At 35.7% G+C, this 14,831-nt stretch overlaps 4 protein-coding genes across 11 annotated transcripts in view; 1 reads left to right on the top strand and 3 right to left on the bottom strand.

Annotated features, from left to right (window-relative positions):
* Positions 1-14,831, top strand: part of LOC102614452 (cyclin-P3-1) — a 30,005-nt gene that overhangs the window by 2,608 nt on the left and 12,566 nt on the right. Inside the window, exon 3 of one of the 2 annotated variants that reach the window (XM_006479656.4) lies at positions 169-851. The exons of the other annotated variant lie outside the window; for it this stretch is intronic. Coding sequence (XP_006479719.1) covers positions 169-424 — 256 coding nt within the window. The 3' untranslated portion in view covers positions 425-851. Of the gene's footprint in view, positions 1-168; positions 852-14,831 lie in introns of those variants that run through there. 2 annotated transcript variants of the gene reach the window in all.
* LOC102613754 (RAN GTPase-activating protein 1) overlaps positions 1-14,831 on the bottom strand; it is a 30,809-nt gene that overhangs the window by 7,870 nt on the left and 8,108 nt on the right. The gene's annotated exons all lie outside the window — the stretch shown is intronic.
* On the bottom strand, positions 1,102-5,140 carry LOC102614937 (DAR GTPase 3, chloroplastic). Of its 4 annotated transcripts, XR_003065543.2 has the most exons (11): positions 4,763-5,138; positions 4,489-4,632; positions 4,263-4,379; positions 3,828-3,971; positions 3,658-3,744; positions 3,259-3,374; positions 2,387-2,568; positions 1,973-2,030; positions 1,745-1,864; positions 1,463-1,616; positions 1,102-1,199 (listed from the first exon to the last, which is right to left on the bottom strand). XR_003065543.2 is itself a non-coding variant. In XM_025098987.2 (10 exons), the coding sequence occupies exons 1-10, from the start codon at positions 4,919-4,921 to the stop codon at positions 1,592-1,594; spliced, it is 1,152 nt and encodes a 383-aa protein (XP_024954755.2). In that variant the 5' UTR covers positions 4,922-5,138; the 3' UTR covers positions 1,102-1,591. The 4 variants fall into 4 exon arrangements, 2 of the variants coding, with proteins under 2 accessions (XP_024954755.2, XP_006479721.2); XM_025098987.2 differs by having other exon boundaries at positions 1,102-1,616; XM_006479658.4 differs by having other exon boundaries at positions 1,102-1,623; positions 4,763-5,137.
* On the bottom strand, positions 6,811-12,881 carry LOC102613460 (ARM REPEAT PROTEIN INTERACTING WITH ABF2). Of its 3 annotated transcripts, none has more exons than XM_006479652.4 (19): positions 12,539-12,878; positions 12,141-12,292; positions 11,708-11,880; positions 11,510-11,630; positions 11,343-11,417; positions 11,148-11,242; positions 10,896-10,971; positions 10,657-10,764; positions 9,958-10,086; positions 9,788-9,856; positions 9,618-9,677; positions 9,357-9,480; positions 9,088-9,227; positions 8,473-8,536; positions 8,300-8,379; positions 7,979-8,043; positions 7,775-7,892; positions 7,562-7,686; positions 6,811-7,130 (listed from the first exon to the last, which is right to left on the bottom strand). In XM_006479652.4, the coding sequence occupies exons 1-19, from the start codon at positions 12,780-12,782 to the stop codon at positions 7,034-7,036; spliced, it is 2,115 nt and encodes a 704-aa protein (XP_006479715.2). In that variant the 5' UTR covers positions 12,783-12,878; the 3' UTR covers positions 6,811-7,033. The 3 variants fall into 3 exon arrangements, with proteins under 3 accessions (XP_006479715.2, XP_052293273.1, XP_024954754.2); XM_052437313.1 differs by having other exon boundaries at positions 11,708-11,876; positions 12,539-12,683; XM_025098986.2 differs by lacking the exons at positions 6,811-7,130; positions 7,562-7,686 and having other exon boundaries at positions 8,300-8,357; positions 12,539-12,881.

Raw genomic sequence — 14,831 nt, 5'->3', positions numbered from 1 at the left:
ATAATAATAATTAAAAAAAAAGATATATATTGCATTAGTCAATCAGAAAATGACTTGTTACAGGGAAATTCAGTTCTGCTATCCAGTTCTATTACTTGCTTTGCATCTTTTGGCTATGGTTGTGATTAATGGAAAGTTTGTAAAGAGATATCCTAAATTGTTTTGCAGATTTTTCAACAATGCATACTATGCTAGAGTGGGAGGAGTAAGCACAGCAGAAATGAACAGGATGGAGGTGAAATTTTTGTTTAGTTTAGATTTCAGGCTTCAAGTGAATGTCGAGACATTTCACAAATTTTGTTCTCAACTGGGAAAAGAAGCAGCTGAAGGACTCCAAATTGACAGGCCAATTCAAGCTTGTAAAATCAAGGAGAATTGGTCAAGTAAAGGAGATGCAGCTTGTGTTCCCACAATTGCAAGATGAAGATAAGGACTCATCTCAATTTATCATTACAACTCCACATTCTGCTGAAGTGTGTTTAAGATCGATATGTTAATTGTAGACGGTAGGTGAATTTTAGTGAATGATCATTGCAGAAGCAGCGATATTTGCTCCCTTGGATGATTTTGTATCCCATACTTGGTCATAGGTCATCCTACATTTTCTGTATTCCATCATGTGCTTTCCTTTCTAGGCCTTCATTTCCGAGCGGTTCTGGCCATCACAGTTTGTTTTTATTCATCTAAAAGCTTGTATGTATAGATTAAGCACATTTATTGTTATGAAACTGATGGTTTTAATTACCATCTAGTTGGCAGCAACTTGCTTGATCTTATGGTTTAGCATTGTACGTGTAACTTTTCAAAACTGAAGAAGTAGGAGGAATTGGAAGTCTTATGGTTTACCATTATATTTAGTTCTTTTCAAAATTGCATGTCTGATACCGTTGATGATATTTTGTATCAAAATTTCTGCCTCTGGACTAACCCGTGTTTATTCAACTATGTCCTATAGCACCTGTCAATCCGAAAAATACCTATGTCCTTAGTGGCAAGAATAATTATCAGACACGTACTGTGGTGCAATTACCAACAGTACACACTGATCAGTATTCAGAGAATAAGGGAGAGTAAAGAGATTATGCCCGTCGCCAGGAAACATTGTCAAAGATATTTTTTGATTGGTGGTACTGAAAAGAAATAGGAACGTATCCAACAAGCTGCATCAACATGCTGGATCAACATTACTGCAGCAGCCACTACAATAGCAAAGATCAAGATCCCCATGAGCAGTGCTTAGTTCTCAGTGTGGTTACAGCCCTTTTAAAAGTAAATACAAAAACATGCGTGTTTAAATTTAGAGACAATGCATACTTCACTAACCTTCTACCCAGCGATGATAATGTACAAAAATTGCTATACATGATGAATACAAAAAAAAAATGTAGATGACGCCCCACATTGTAGCATGAGGATGCTGGTAGATGACAATGTAAGAAACAGAAAATCTGATATTTTATACCTTTGATGGATAGTCCCCTTTTTGTATATTGCTTCCCTTTTTAGTCCTGCTAACTTCCCAGCTGCCATGTCCTTGTCTTTGTGCTCAGTCCAATTACAACAAAACTAAACCATTTTTTTCTCTCTTCAATTATGGCACTGCAGTCAATGAAAGCCTACAGACTTCCAAAGGGATTCTAAACTTGTCATTGAGAGCATACACAACTTAAGAGATCAAGAGATAAAATGGAGCATTTTAATCATCTTGAAGCCAAAGCAGGCATATCCAACTAGGTGTTATTACCGAGGAGGCCTCTCCAGTGAAATCCAACCGAATTTCCCTTTTCGGAAATCTGTCAAGATACGAAATGCTGCTTGATGGGTGTCCCCATTGAACAAGTGAAGGGCAAGCTTCTGTACAAATCTGCAAGACAACAGATTAATAGCGACATAATCAACTCACTAATTGTAGCAGGATAAAAAGTCAGGGTAACCAAACATTCTGAGAAAAGAATATCAAGCCAAGACATACGTTTTACCACAGGTACCATCCATGTCAATTTTGTAACGGTTCTGAAGAGCAGTTATACCTGAAATGAGCACAAACTGAATTACAAGTTGAACAGGTAAATAGCAAAGTTTTGAGTAATCCATCTTGCCAATGACTACGTCACGTGTCATGGTGATGAAATTACTGCCAGATCCAGCAAAGCTGCTCTTGTAAAATTTCTCCTCTCAAATATCCTGTTACTCATCTCAGACACAATCTTAAAATGGATAAACATATGAGAGGATCTGAACACCCACAACTTGTGCTTGCAGGACAGAATTTCACATGCCTAGAGAAAGGACCTCTTAGCAAACGAGTAAAACAGGAAATGAACCCTTGACAAATTTGGGATCATAAACATCTGCAATTTGTGTTAAGAATATATAGTTACAATACCTACTGTTGGAATCCTTGCCAGCATTTGTACAAGAATTGCAGCAACATCAGCTACATCATAGGATCTCTCTCCAATGTCATCACATATAGCAAGCTTTATTGCAGCTGCTTGATCACTAATCCGCATCGGAATTATTCCAGGAGAGTCTAGAAATTCAAGATCTTTGCCAAAACGAACCCACCTAATACAGAAATTGAAAAAAATTAAACGATTATCATTGAACTGTTACAGCCAGATATAAGGAAGACACGCAAACAGAAAGATGAAGTTCATAATTTTCTTTTCTGGTGAACATAAAGATAGAGAATAAAACCCTAGAATCGTACAGCTCCAAAAGTTTACACTTTAGTGAAGTTAAATTTTAATTTTGGTGAACTTACAAGCCTCTCAATGGTTTTTGACCAGCAAGCATCATTTGATTTTTAAGATCTCAAAGTTTCTTCCTAATCAAAATTCCAACAGCTATGGTCGATAAAAATTTGAACTTTCGTATCTCCAGTATTTTTTTGAACTCCACGAACGCAGGGCTTAAGTTTGAACAATTGCAGTACTGCATGTTCAAAACCTCATTGACAAAATTCAATTCTTATGTTTCAAAAAGTTCAGAACATTTTAATTCAAGCAACTCCAAAGCATTTGGAATGTAAACAACATATGATTTCTCCATATTTAAGTTCTCCTTTACGAACATTACAGTTTTTCCAAGTATGGAAACGACAAAGTTAGCTCAGTATCTTGTTTTCTAGGACTGCATTAATGCAGGACTTACAAAATTTGAAAATTGCATTAAAATGTCCTTTTCCCTTCCACCTAGTCTTGGGTAACTTTACATTTTTGGTGATATTTAAGCAAGAAAAATTGTGATACATACTTCAATACTCTTGTAACACCTGGTCTAGGTGCTGCTGGACACATTCGCCGCTTCAGCAAACGGTTGATCAAAGATGATTTCCCGACATTAGGATATCCAACAATTCCAGCCCGAACCTGTAAGATGAAGAAGGAAAATTCTTGGTGAATTCAAAGTAAAAGTTAAATTCAGACAAGGGGTCAACAATCATATGCTTCTAATATACTAAATAAAATTAACTAGGATACCAGAAGAAAGAGGAGCAAGAAAAGAAATTAGAATGTTCGAAAGAATCAGCAGTAACGCAAAATCAAATACTAGATACCTGAGAACAAAGTCTGCTGCAAATAAAAGGCTGAGAGAAGATATAAAATATCAAAAAAGGTTCAATATTATTAGTGATTGATATGGAAAACCCACCGCACGAGGAAGCAGACCTTTAGATCTTCGTTTGACATTTACATCAGAAGCCAATGCCTTTGCTAACCGGCTCAGCTTCATAGTGCCCTGTATTTACATTATGAAAGAGCTTATTTTCTGCTTTGATGCACGAGCTAAAGAAAGCTCACAAGGATCGATTATTAATATACCATTCCCAATTGTCCATTGGAGAAGATAACTTTAGTCCCTTGCTTTGCAAAATAAGTTGCCCAAGCATTTCGATCTGCCATAGATATCATGTCTTCTCGGTTCAAAACTAAAATTCTTTTCCTATTACCAAGCCATTGATCCATCTGCACATAGAATAGTGGTAATACAAAAGTTTTAAACATGAGAGTGGAGCATTCTAAACAAAAGCAACAAGAGGCCTAACTAGTAACATTTAGCTATAGCACTTAACTCGATCAACATTCAATAGTTTCAACTTTCAAGAAGTAATAATAAACATCCATTGGTATCATAGAAACTACCAAGCAAATGAATAACCGCAAAATAGCTAAAAGTTTCAGACTTCAAGAAAATGAAAATGAGTCGTCAAACAGAGTCTTATTAATAAGAGAACATTGAGAATGGAAAACTCTAACCAGTGGATGGGTAGTGGACAAGGGAATTCGAGCATCTCGAACTTCTATGACAACATCCATGAGCTTCAGTTGATCTTTGAGTTCTTTTTCAGTTTTTGCAATATGACCAGGATACCACTGTAGAATTTGCCATCATTTCATATGAACATTTAGAGGTTCTAAACATAACTATGTATTTGGTTAATTATGACGAGCAAAATTTCATTTAAAAAAAAAAAAAAAACACCTGAACAGGCCGCAATGACTTGGTCCAGTAGTAAAGATCAGCATCCAGATCAGCCCAATCACACTCTTCTTCGTAGGCCTCAATACTGCCATTGGAATTATTTGAATTTCCTCCATGCCAACTCGATTGTTTCCCACCAACAGTCTGAAATAATTTCCTCCAAAATTATTCATTAATTCATTGAGTAACATAATTGATTCATAAACGTAAACAATCTCTATTTCTTCAGATAGAAAGACAAAATTAGCAGGAAATGAGAAGTTGGCGACGTTGCCTGAATAATAGGAGCTGAAGACGACAAAGAAGAAGACAAAGAAGCAGACGAAGCTAGAGATGTCGTAGATGGTTTGGTTTTACTTTTGCAATGAACAAAAGGCACAGTGACTGTAGGAGAAGGTAACCATAAACTTGATAGCTGCACCTGCACAGCCATATGGCGCCTTTTTCACTAGACTGAAAGCACACAGAAAATCAAATGATATCTTTGCTATCTGAACAGCATAAAAGCGAGCGAGCGAGCGAGCTTGACATCGACGAGAGAAGAAACCCAACCGGGCAAGCAAATCGCGGAGGTCCAAGTGATATTCGGCTTGCTACTGGCAAGCATTGTGCATCTATCCTGGATTGGACCGATGATACCCTAAATTCGCAGTCTGTCCGCATTCGCAAGCTCAGCCCAATAGATTCTGATTATAGAGTGGTGCGCTCAGTTTGTCTCACAGTCACAGACCCCCGATTTTTAATTAATATTATTTATTTCAAAATTTCCTTTATTGCAAAATAAAAATAATTAAAAAATAAATATTTTTGTCTTTCTCAAGCTCTCAGTAAATTAATTTTCCATCTCTCATATCTCTCTTATTTTTTAATTGACTCACAATTTGAATCAAAATTAACTCTTAATCATATCTCAAATTGAAATTAAGCAAAATCTTATATAATCACACAAAGCAAAACAAATTTCATCAATAACAATAAAACCTACCAGTTGTTTATAAAATTTAATAAAACCCAATAACAAAACTCATCCTATGTTGGTGGACGTGATGACTTGATGGTAAAGAATATAAATTGTGGTAGTGCCAATGATAATGATATTTTTATTGTTGATGAAGATATGTGGTTCCGATGATAGTTATGCTAGAGAGAGGGGGACGGGGAAGAGAATTAATACTATTTCTCATTTTTAATAACTATAATTCTGAAAAGTAGTAAAATAAATTAAGCAGGAACTTGTGAGATAATTTGAGAGAGTATAGGTTATTTGAATCCATCAAAATACTTACTAAACCCACAATTTAATAAAAATTCATATTACTCAAACTTCCAAAATATAAATTACTATTATAGATAAATAATTATTTATTAAATAAAAAAATTAACTTTCGACACCATTTTTGAACCTATCTCTAAAACTTTTTACAATGGACATTCATATTTCTATAAACCTAATTTTATTAATGAGCTCAAACATATTTACATTCATATCAAACTGTTGAAGCCCCACCCGAATTGCACAAATGGTTCTTCAATTTCAGTTCAAGCAAGTAGAAGTGCAAACCAAACAAAGGACTTACCATTAGATGAAGTCACCAGTCATGATGACAAGCTTCAACTATAATCAGAATCTATTGCCGACATACTAAAGTCTTCCCCAATTTATCTTCTATGGGTATTTCAACCTGGATTTTGATATCATTTGCAATGAAATAACATGGGAGACTAAAAGAAAATTATCTTCATCGAATCATCATTCTAGACTTCTTTGAAAAAATTTCGCCCAACTTAAAAAGTTAGAACACAATATTAAAAAAGTTCTACTAATTTCTGGTAAATTTATTTGAACATTTGTTTTGTTGCTTAATATCAAACGTGTAAACTGAACCAAGTATGACCAAGGAGGCAACGACAATAGAAATAGTTTTAATTGGTTCGTTTGATAAAAAAATGTCAAAATAAGAATATAGCTATTAGAGTATATATTTGGTATTCAATGGGTTATTGAGCAGAATCTTTTTTTTTTTTTAATTTTAAAGGTGAATTTCTTTAACAAATAAATAAATAGAGTATTTTAATTTTATCAAAAAAAATTGAGTACTTAAATTAATAGGTTCAAATATCTCCAGTTGTCAAATATCATTACTCTTGATTTTACAGATAATGGATTTGGAATTTTGAACCATCGGCTTACGTCCTGTTTTGTTGATCCCGCGTCTAAAACCCCAATTCCATAATATGTATTAAATGCCCACGAGTTCGTCTGCGTCCTGCTTGTCTAAACGACTGCAAAATGCGCGTCAAGTAAATTTGATCATCCAATAATTATCGCCTATTTTCAACCTCCCAGTCTTCAATTGCCTATGACAACATCAATATATGGGATTTACATTATCTGAGAAGTCGCCAAGTCTTCTTACACCTAACACGAGGAATCAGCAAAATTTCCTCCACTAGCTCAACAACAATAACCCAAGCTCTATTTACATTCTTGGTCTTCATCTACTATTCTGTTTCAATATCAAAATTAAAGCTAAATCATTTACATTCACAACTGGCTTGAATTCACAATGACAGGATTCGAAAATGCTTTTGTGAAGTAATTTCGTATCTCTGGTAACACACAACGGATCAAACGAAAGAACCTGCGTGTTGTCAAATAGTTGAATTAGAATTTCTCAAATTCAGTTAGGGTCCAAACATATATACCACTGACTACACGAAACTAAAATGGCACAGGAAAGACTAGAGACATTGGCAGTGTTTAATATCATTCAAATGTTCTAGGAAATCCCACTGAATATGGGATTCAGATAATAATTTCACTTCAAAGCCATTGCAGAAATAACAATTTTTCAGACTACCACAAAGATTCAAAGTCCTGAAAAAATGTGAAAGCAAATTTTCTAGCATGATTTATTACCACGATTGTCATAGGTAGTTAAGATAAATTTCCCTCCTTAAACCCAAAATCTAATTAAAAGAACGGCCAGAAATTTATACACCAAGAATATTGAAATTAATTGTTCAAAGCAGCTTGAAAAATGGACAATCAAGGTGGAAGGAGGTAGCATACCATGGTTTGTTTCTCATTTTGTCAAATTTCTCCAATATAAACAGTATGCATGATTGCTTTAATGTCGTAGCATTGTAGGCCTCTGATAACTCGTACATGAGCATAATGTTTTCAACAGAAATAATCTAAGGAGAGAAAATAAATCATTAGACTAAATATTAAGAATACTATAATGCTGTTAAAAACACAAATCAAACTCAACATTTAGCCAACCTGTGCAATGGAATACTCGCAGAGTCGTTTAAGACCTTCTAAAAGATACTGGTCTGCAGCCCTCAGAAGATCTTGAGCAATATCTACACTGACATCGACATTTCCTGTATATATGAATCTACAAACATCCAAAATACTATAAAATATCAACAGGGGATATTTGCTTAATCATTCATCTTTTAAGGGAGAATGCAAAGCTCAGACCTCATCATCAACTCAAAAACATTCCATCTGATATTTGGAATCTCTACATCTTTTGCATTTTTCTCCTGCAATGCATTTTTATAAAGCTTCAATAAGTTATAAATCCAAATTTCATAATGATACATGGCAATCAGCCAATAGAATGCAAAATATTGCACAGATCAGTAGATGCAGAATGTTCAGAAAGAAATCTGACTATGACTGAATCCTCATACATGATTCTCAGTCTTTTATTTTGCAGATTTATCTGTTTTATTTCATCTTCTTTTAGTTAAGCATTTAGCAAGAAACAAGATAGCTCTAAAATAAGTCAATGCTCACCTTGTAACCGCCATCAAACATTGCACGGAAAGCATCCGACGAAGCAAGCAAACAAATTCTGTGAGCATAAAATTGTTTACCTGACAACGTTAAGAAAGAATAGTATGCTCGTGTCATTAAGAAACACAAAAAAGGAGCAATAATTTCAAATCAAAGTGGAAACAAATGTATACCTTCAACAACAAATGTCACATCGGACAACGTAGGATTGTTTACAAATTGCTCACCCAAGTACACCTACAGCAAAATTATGAAATTGTTACAATGCAAAATGTGAACAGATGAAACTGATATCAAGAATGAGGAAGTCAACACAATGTTGAGTCTGAAATAAAGAACTAGAATCAGTGCTTTGGACCATTGAGCATAAAAAGAAGGAAGCTTATTGAGCAACATTAATTTATGTTTTAGGAAGACAAAAGTCATGGCTCAAATTACAGGCTAATCTTCCGAATTTCAAGCAAAAGGTCAAAAGAAGAGTAGTTATAGGATAATTGCTCGGGGTGGAGGGTTATTTTAACAAATCACCTCCCCCACCCCCCCCCCCCCCCCTTCCAAAAAAAAGGCATGTAATTGAAGATCAGCTGGTGGTCAAAATAGCCAACTCTTCAAAACTCCATAACCTAGGAAATAATTTACATTGGCTCTCTTGAATTGAACTATAAGACGCAGCAAAGAAAGCAAATGCACATTCATATCAAGTGCACATCTTCAGCCCGCATTTTCTATTTCACCTAAGAAACTAGAAAATTTATACCCCAAAGCTGGCAGAAATTCAGAAAACACACCTGTTGGGTTGGTGATGGAGGAGCTGCATCCATAGGAGATAGAGAAGTAGCTTTGGTAGCCAACTTATACAAGGCCACCGAACTTTCCTCTCGCTGCTTTACAGATGTAGACTCAAGGAGCCCCAACAGTAACTCCAATCCTGCAGGAAAAACAAGTGAACAATGAAGGAGCCAAGAACCAGAGAAAACCTGACTTGAACTGCTGGAGTAAACGTATGCAACAAAGACAACTGGGATCAAAGTAGGTAGCTCAGCTCAAGTATTTATACCATTGTTATCAATAAAAATAGTTTTACAATCATCAGGGGCACAAAGATGGGCAAGGGCCAAAGTAACTCGTCTTTTAACAGCCCTGTCGGCAACTCGCAGCAGATACAAAAGATGATTCAATACCTGTCAAAACATTGACAAAATTGATACACCAGGTCAAACAAACTTATGCTTATACAATCAATTTCTTCCATGAAAAAACTAAATTTTACAATTCAAATCAAGTAGATTTCCTAAAAAGTAGAGATGAACGAACTCACTCGTCCGTGAACTTTCTCCTCTAGTCTTTTTAATGTCCTTGCTACACAGTCTTTAGTTGGCTACAAGTATCATGAAAATTTTTGTAACAGCTAGCAACAAAACTCTGAATGGAACAATAAAGGGAAGTATCTATAATGTAGTTTCTAGTAAAATGGAAACATGAGCATACTTGCACAGTGAATTCTCCATCCTGGAGCTTCTGAACACCTCCAACCCTCACAAGATCTGCAACATTATCCTATGGAAACAACTTGTGATGTAAGTACAAATACATAAATTAGATGGATAACAAATGACAGATTACAGCAAAATAAAATGACTGAATGACCTTAACCATACCTCATTATCTGCAAGGCCATATAAAGCAAATGCAGCATTATGTTGCAGAGATCCATTTTTAGAATCAAGAAGCTTTAGCAAAGGCAATATACCACCATCCTGAGCAATGCCAGCTTGATTGTGTGTGTCCTACAATTAAACAGTTTTAGCATACTCGGAAAAAACACGCACATCTGCATAGCACCCAAACCTTTCAGGATAAAAATATATTGAACAAGACATTTGTCAAATAGAAACAAAACTTTTCTGTTACTAGTTACTAGAGAAATTTAATGAGGATGGATAACATAAAGATTGATTGCCACATAAGTTGTTATGCACAAAATTAAGGACTTTGATGCACCAAAATCTTTCAGGAAAAACCAAAGCAGATAGAAAGATTTGCCGTGAATCAGAATCAGTGGATGCTTATTACTGTAAGAATAGAACAAGATGATAACAGAGATATATCTACATAAACCTAATAATCATCCATGCAAAACACCTTAGAATGTTTACACAATTGTTTACTAAAATACCATCATAACAGAATTCAGTTTACATTTATATTAAGTAACCTTCCTCATAAAATGAAAGTAGAGTATAACAGCTCAAACTATTCAAGTCCAGCTGATAACAATTAAATATAGCAGCCTTCTAATGCCATTTATATTAGTATCTTCTTTGAAAAAGGCACAACAGGATTGAGGAAATAATAACCTGTGCCAATCTCCCTAGTGCAAAAGCAGACATTTCCTTAAGCTGTGAATCTGGGGACTGAAGCATTTCAATTAATGGCCGTACAGCTCCTCTCTGAACAATGTGCACCTGCATGAAACTCATTTTTGTTGCACTGAAAATGGGGCTGGTAATATAAATTTATGACCTAATTTCCTTGACTACTGCCAATATAAAAGATTAAAAAGTCAAGTCATAAAGAGGAAATTATTTCAGTATACCTTGGAATTCGAATCGGCCGCAGCAAATTGACCAAGTAACAGAGCTGCTTCTCTTTTGCTTTCTGAACAGGAGGAACTGTTGCAAATTGATCAGCTTCTTCAATTATTAGTTTATTAATAATAATAAAGAACCTTATAGAGTAAATTGAAAGCAAATCTTATGATATAGCCTGAGGCAGGTAAATAAGACACCATAAGAGTAATTAGAATTCAGCTCAGAAAAAGGCGAACTTTGCAAAATTCAATATTTACCTGAGCAGCCCAATGACTGGTTGCAAAGCCCCAGCAAGAATAACTTCCTTCTTTATGCTTGGGGAAGAGTGAACTAGATTCCCAATCACACCAACCTGAAAATCTCAGGTGAAGTCAGTTAGTCAGTCAATGATCAAAGCATCATGAAGTTGTGAATTGAAACTACAAATATTATGAATTTGAAAGAGTGCCCACAGCTTCGAAGTGTACACTAGCATCCTCTGAGCGCAGCATTAGAACAAGGGTAGGTAGAGCATTGCATTCCACAATCTGCGAACTCAAAATTTATTTATTTTCAATAAAAATAAGAAGAAAAAGTTGCTTAAGAACCTCAAGTGTATAATTTAGCAAGAAAACTGTACCAGTTTTTTGTTTTCATCATTTTTGAAGGCAAGAGTCCGCAGGGCACCAGCAGCTGCCCTTTGTACCTTCGCATCTACAAACTTCAGTAGTTCAACAAGAGGGGGGATGCCGTCTTCAACCCTGAATGTACGACAGAGACATTAGAAAGAGGGTACAATAATTTATATAAGAAAAGCAAAATATGCAAACAAGTAAACCTGACACGGGTTTTGATGTTGGCGTTCTCATGTGCAAGGTTGGTGATTGCATCAGCTGCTCTCCTAATAACACCACTGAGTGCCCGAGAATTACCACCATTCTTATACTGCTTTAATAAGCTCACGAGATGGGGCAAAGCTCCAGTATCAACTATGATTTGTTGATGCTCTGGCTATTTAACAAAGCATAACAAGCAGGGTAAATACTACAAGGTAAACAAACAGCTAAAAACATCAACCAAGATGCAGACACATAAAAGAGAAACAAAATGTCCGGAGCACAATAGTATGACTCTACTTTGGAAGAAATGTTCAACTAACAAAAATAAAACTACAAAGATACAAAAATGAAGATAAGTCACTTGGCCGTGACACCTTTTTTTCAAATACTATGAAGTAACAATTCATGCGTCCAGTTAAGGTAGTCAATTACTTTGACAGCAAGAAGTCCAAGCGCAAAAGCACATTCTTTCTCCACTTCGTGCTCGTACGGGATCTGAGCATTCGTCAACTGTGGTGGCGTCTGGAGATGTTCCACCAATGCAGGCACGGCTCCATTATCCACAATTAAACTCACAATTTCCTCTGCGCCAACACATTGTTTGTTAGAACCAGAACGAAAATAAACTAAAAAATGACTACAAATACGAAAAATTTACATAATTATTATAGCCAATCAACGCGAAGTGATTTCAGACGAAGTGCTTAAATTTGGCCATCAATATTCCATTTCTTGAAAGAACCAGGTGCGACAAAGACAAACAACACCCTCACAAATTTGTGCAGTTACATATATATTTATAATCAGGATAGAAATGTCGAAAACAGTACCGTTTTTGGCGAATTCAACAAGAGCGTGAGAGGCGGTTTTGGCGGCGGCGCGATCGGTTTCATCAGAAGAGAATTTGGAGTTGAGTATATCAATCTGAGCGCGGATATCTTGAACGAGATCTTGTTGAGTGGCGCCGGATTCGACGATCGAGACCTTGCGATCAGGTTTCTCTTCGAAATCTTGCTCAAGCTTCCGCTTCAAGCTTCTTCGAGCCGGAGAGGTTTGGCGCTCCCGACGATCCATCAAGAATTGGATGTAAATGATGGAGACGATGCTAGGGATAATTTGGGAATGAAAAGTGGGTGTTTCTGAGTTTAGTGAAATAAAGAATGTGTATGATTTCGGTTTTAATTGGACGAGGTAAAATTTTTGGTGAGGTGTTGGAAGCCCGCCGTTTCATTTTCGGATGTCAGGCTAACGTGCGCTCCCGCCTTTTGGAAATTAGTTTAAAAAATTATTGCGCCAGCTACCCGGTTTTCTAATGTATAATATTTTTTATTTTTTTCAGAAGCACTGGGAACGTGGAGTCCTTGCAACGTGCCTTCATGTCTTAAATGAACAAGGTACAATAGCTTCACTTAATCACACATATATTGCTTTGATTCCTAAGACGGCGAGGCCTAGGAAAGTGATTGAATTCATACATATTAGCTTATGCAATGTAATTTATAGATTAGTAGCTAAAGTGATTGCTAATAGGTTGAAGCAAGTACTTCATGAGGTAATATCTTCAACGCAAAGTGCCTTTGTATCAAATAGATTAATAACTGATAATATTATTATTGGTTATGAATGTTTGCACAAAATTAGGCATAGTAAGAGTAAAAAGAAAGGGATAGTTGCCTTAAAACTAGATATTAGCAAAGCATACGATCGAGTAGAGTGGCTATTCTTGAAACATACAATGGAGAGACTTGGTTTTTTTTTATAAATGGATTAGGCTTGTTATGGACTGTATAACCACCCCTTCCTTTTCTATTATCATAAATAGGGATGGCAATGGGCACCGCCCGCAGCGGGTTTGTCATTACCAAACCCAAACCCGCACAAAATTTAAATTATCAAACCCACCCGCAACCCGCAGCGGGTTTTAATTTTTTTATAAAAACCCACCCGCAGTGGGTTTTAACAATTACCAAACCCGCAATGGTATCCGGCGGATTTTTTGCAGGCTTCCGTATTTAAATAAAAAATGTTTAATATATAAATTTATAATAATAGCCTCAAATTCCATATAACATACTCAATTTTTTATTTAAATAATGTAAATAAAAAATTAAAATTTCCACATCAATTCAACACAAATTCTCAAATTTAAGTATAAATTACACAAATCCATTTAAAAAACACAAACTAGTATCTAAAAATAATAATTACATTTCATATTATCATTTAAAACAAGCTCCAAGAGAAGATATTCATTTCATTCACCACCATAAGCACCCATCCAACACAATACCTATAATAATAATTAAGATTAATATTTTCAAATACTAATTCGAAGGAAAATGCCTTTAGTTTTCTTTAGATTATGACTTTAGAATAGGATATAAGCCACATACACACATACACAACTTTGAGCCTTTGGCTATTTGGTAATTTAATTAATGACATTATTTTCTTTATACATTTTTAGATTAAAATTAAATTAAAAATATTTTAAAAAAATATTGCGGGTTTGGTGGATATCCATGCGGGTATCCACCGGATATAAGGTTAATATCAAACTCACCCGCATCCATGTGCGGGTTTTAATTTATAATACTAAACCCGCCCGCAACGGGCGGGTTTTGGCGGTTGGGTTTGGGCGGGTTTGCGGGTACAATTATCATCCCTAATCATAAATGGAGTTGCGAATGGGCTGATACAACCTCAAAGAAGGATAAGGCAAGGGTACCCTCTTTCCCCCTATTTGTTTTTAATGTGTGCAGAAGTTTTCTCCAGCCTACTGATGCAGGCTGAACAACAGGATTTAATTCATGGCCTGACGTTCAGCATAAATATTACAATCTCTCATCTACTCTTTGCGGATGACAACTTAGTGTTTACAAGAGCCTCAACTGAGGATTGTAACAAATTGAAAGCAATCTTTGAGTGTTACACTTCAGCTTATGGCCAACTCTTCAATTACAACAAGTCATCAATGTTTTTTGGGGGAAATGTCTCGGATGGACAGAGAGAGGCAATCAAAAGGATTTTTCAGCTGAATGTGGTGTCTAGACATAAAGATATCTGGGGCTGCCCTCGATGGTGGGGAGAAAGAGAACTAGCTTCTTCAACGACATTAAGCTC

The sequence above is a fragment of the Citrus sinensis genome, chromosome 3 (assembly GCF_022201045.2).
Source record: "Citrus sinensis cultivar Valencia sweet orange chromosome 3, DVS_A1.0, whole genome shotgun sequence".
NCBI classification, from domain to species: domain Eukaryota; kingdom Viridiplantae; phylum Streptophyta; class Magnoliopsida; order Sapindales; family Rutaceae; genus Citrus; species Citrus sinensis.
Note: the sequence above shows the minus strand (reverse complement) of the source record. Positions and strands in the feature narration are given on the sequence as shown.

Excerpts from the sequence above, each read along its gene's own strand:
- LOC102614937 (XM_025098987.2), bottom strand. The coding sequence starts at position 4,921 with ATGGCTGTGCAGGTGCAGCTATCAAGTTTATGGTTACCTTCTCCTACA. Across the intron at positions 2,569-3,258 it reads GGTGTTACAAGAGTATTGAA|GTGGGTTCGTTTTGGCAAAG; the intron begins GTATGTATCACA and ends TTTCTGTATTAG. Across the intron at positions 1,617-1,744 it reads TCACTGGAGAGGCCTCCTCG|GCTTTCATTGACTGCAGTGC; the intron begins GTAATAACACCT and ends GGAAGTCTGTAG.
- LOC102613460 (XM_006479652.4), bottom strand. The coding sequence starts at position 12,782 with ATGGATCGTCGGGAGCGCCAAACCTCTCCGGCTCGAAGAAGCTTGAAG. Across the intron at positions 9,857-9,957 it reads ATGGCCTTGCAGATAATGAG|GATAATGTTGCAGATCTTGT; the intron begins GTATGGTTAAGG and ends TTGTTTCCATAG. Across the intron at positions 9,481-9,617 it reads AGGAGAAAGTTCACGGACGA|GTATTGAATCATCTTTTGTA; the intron begins GTGAGTTCGTTC and ends ATGTTTTGACAG.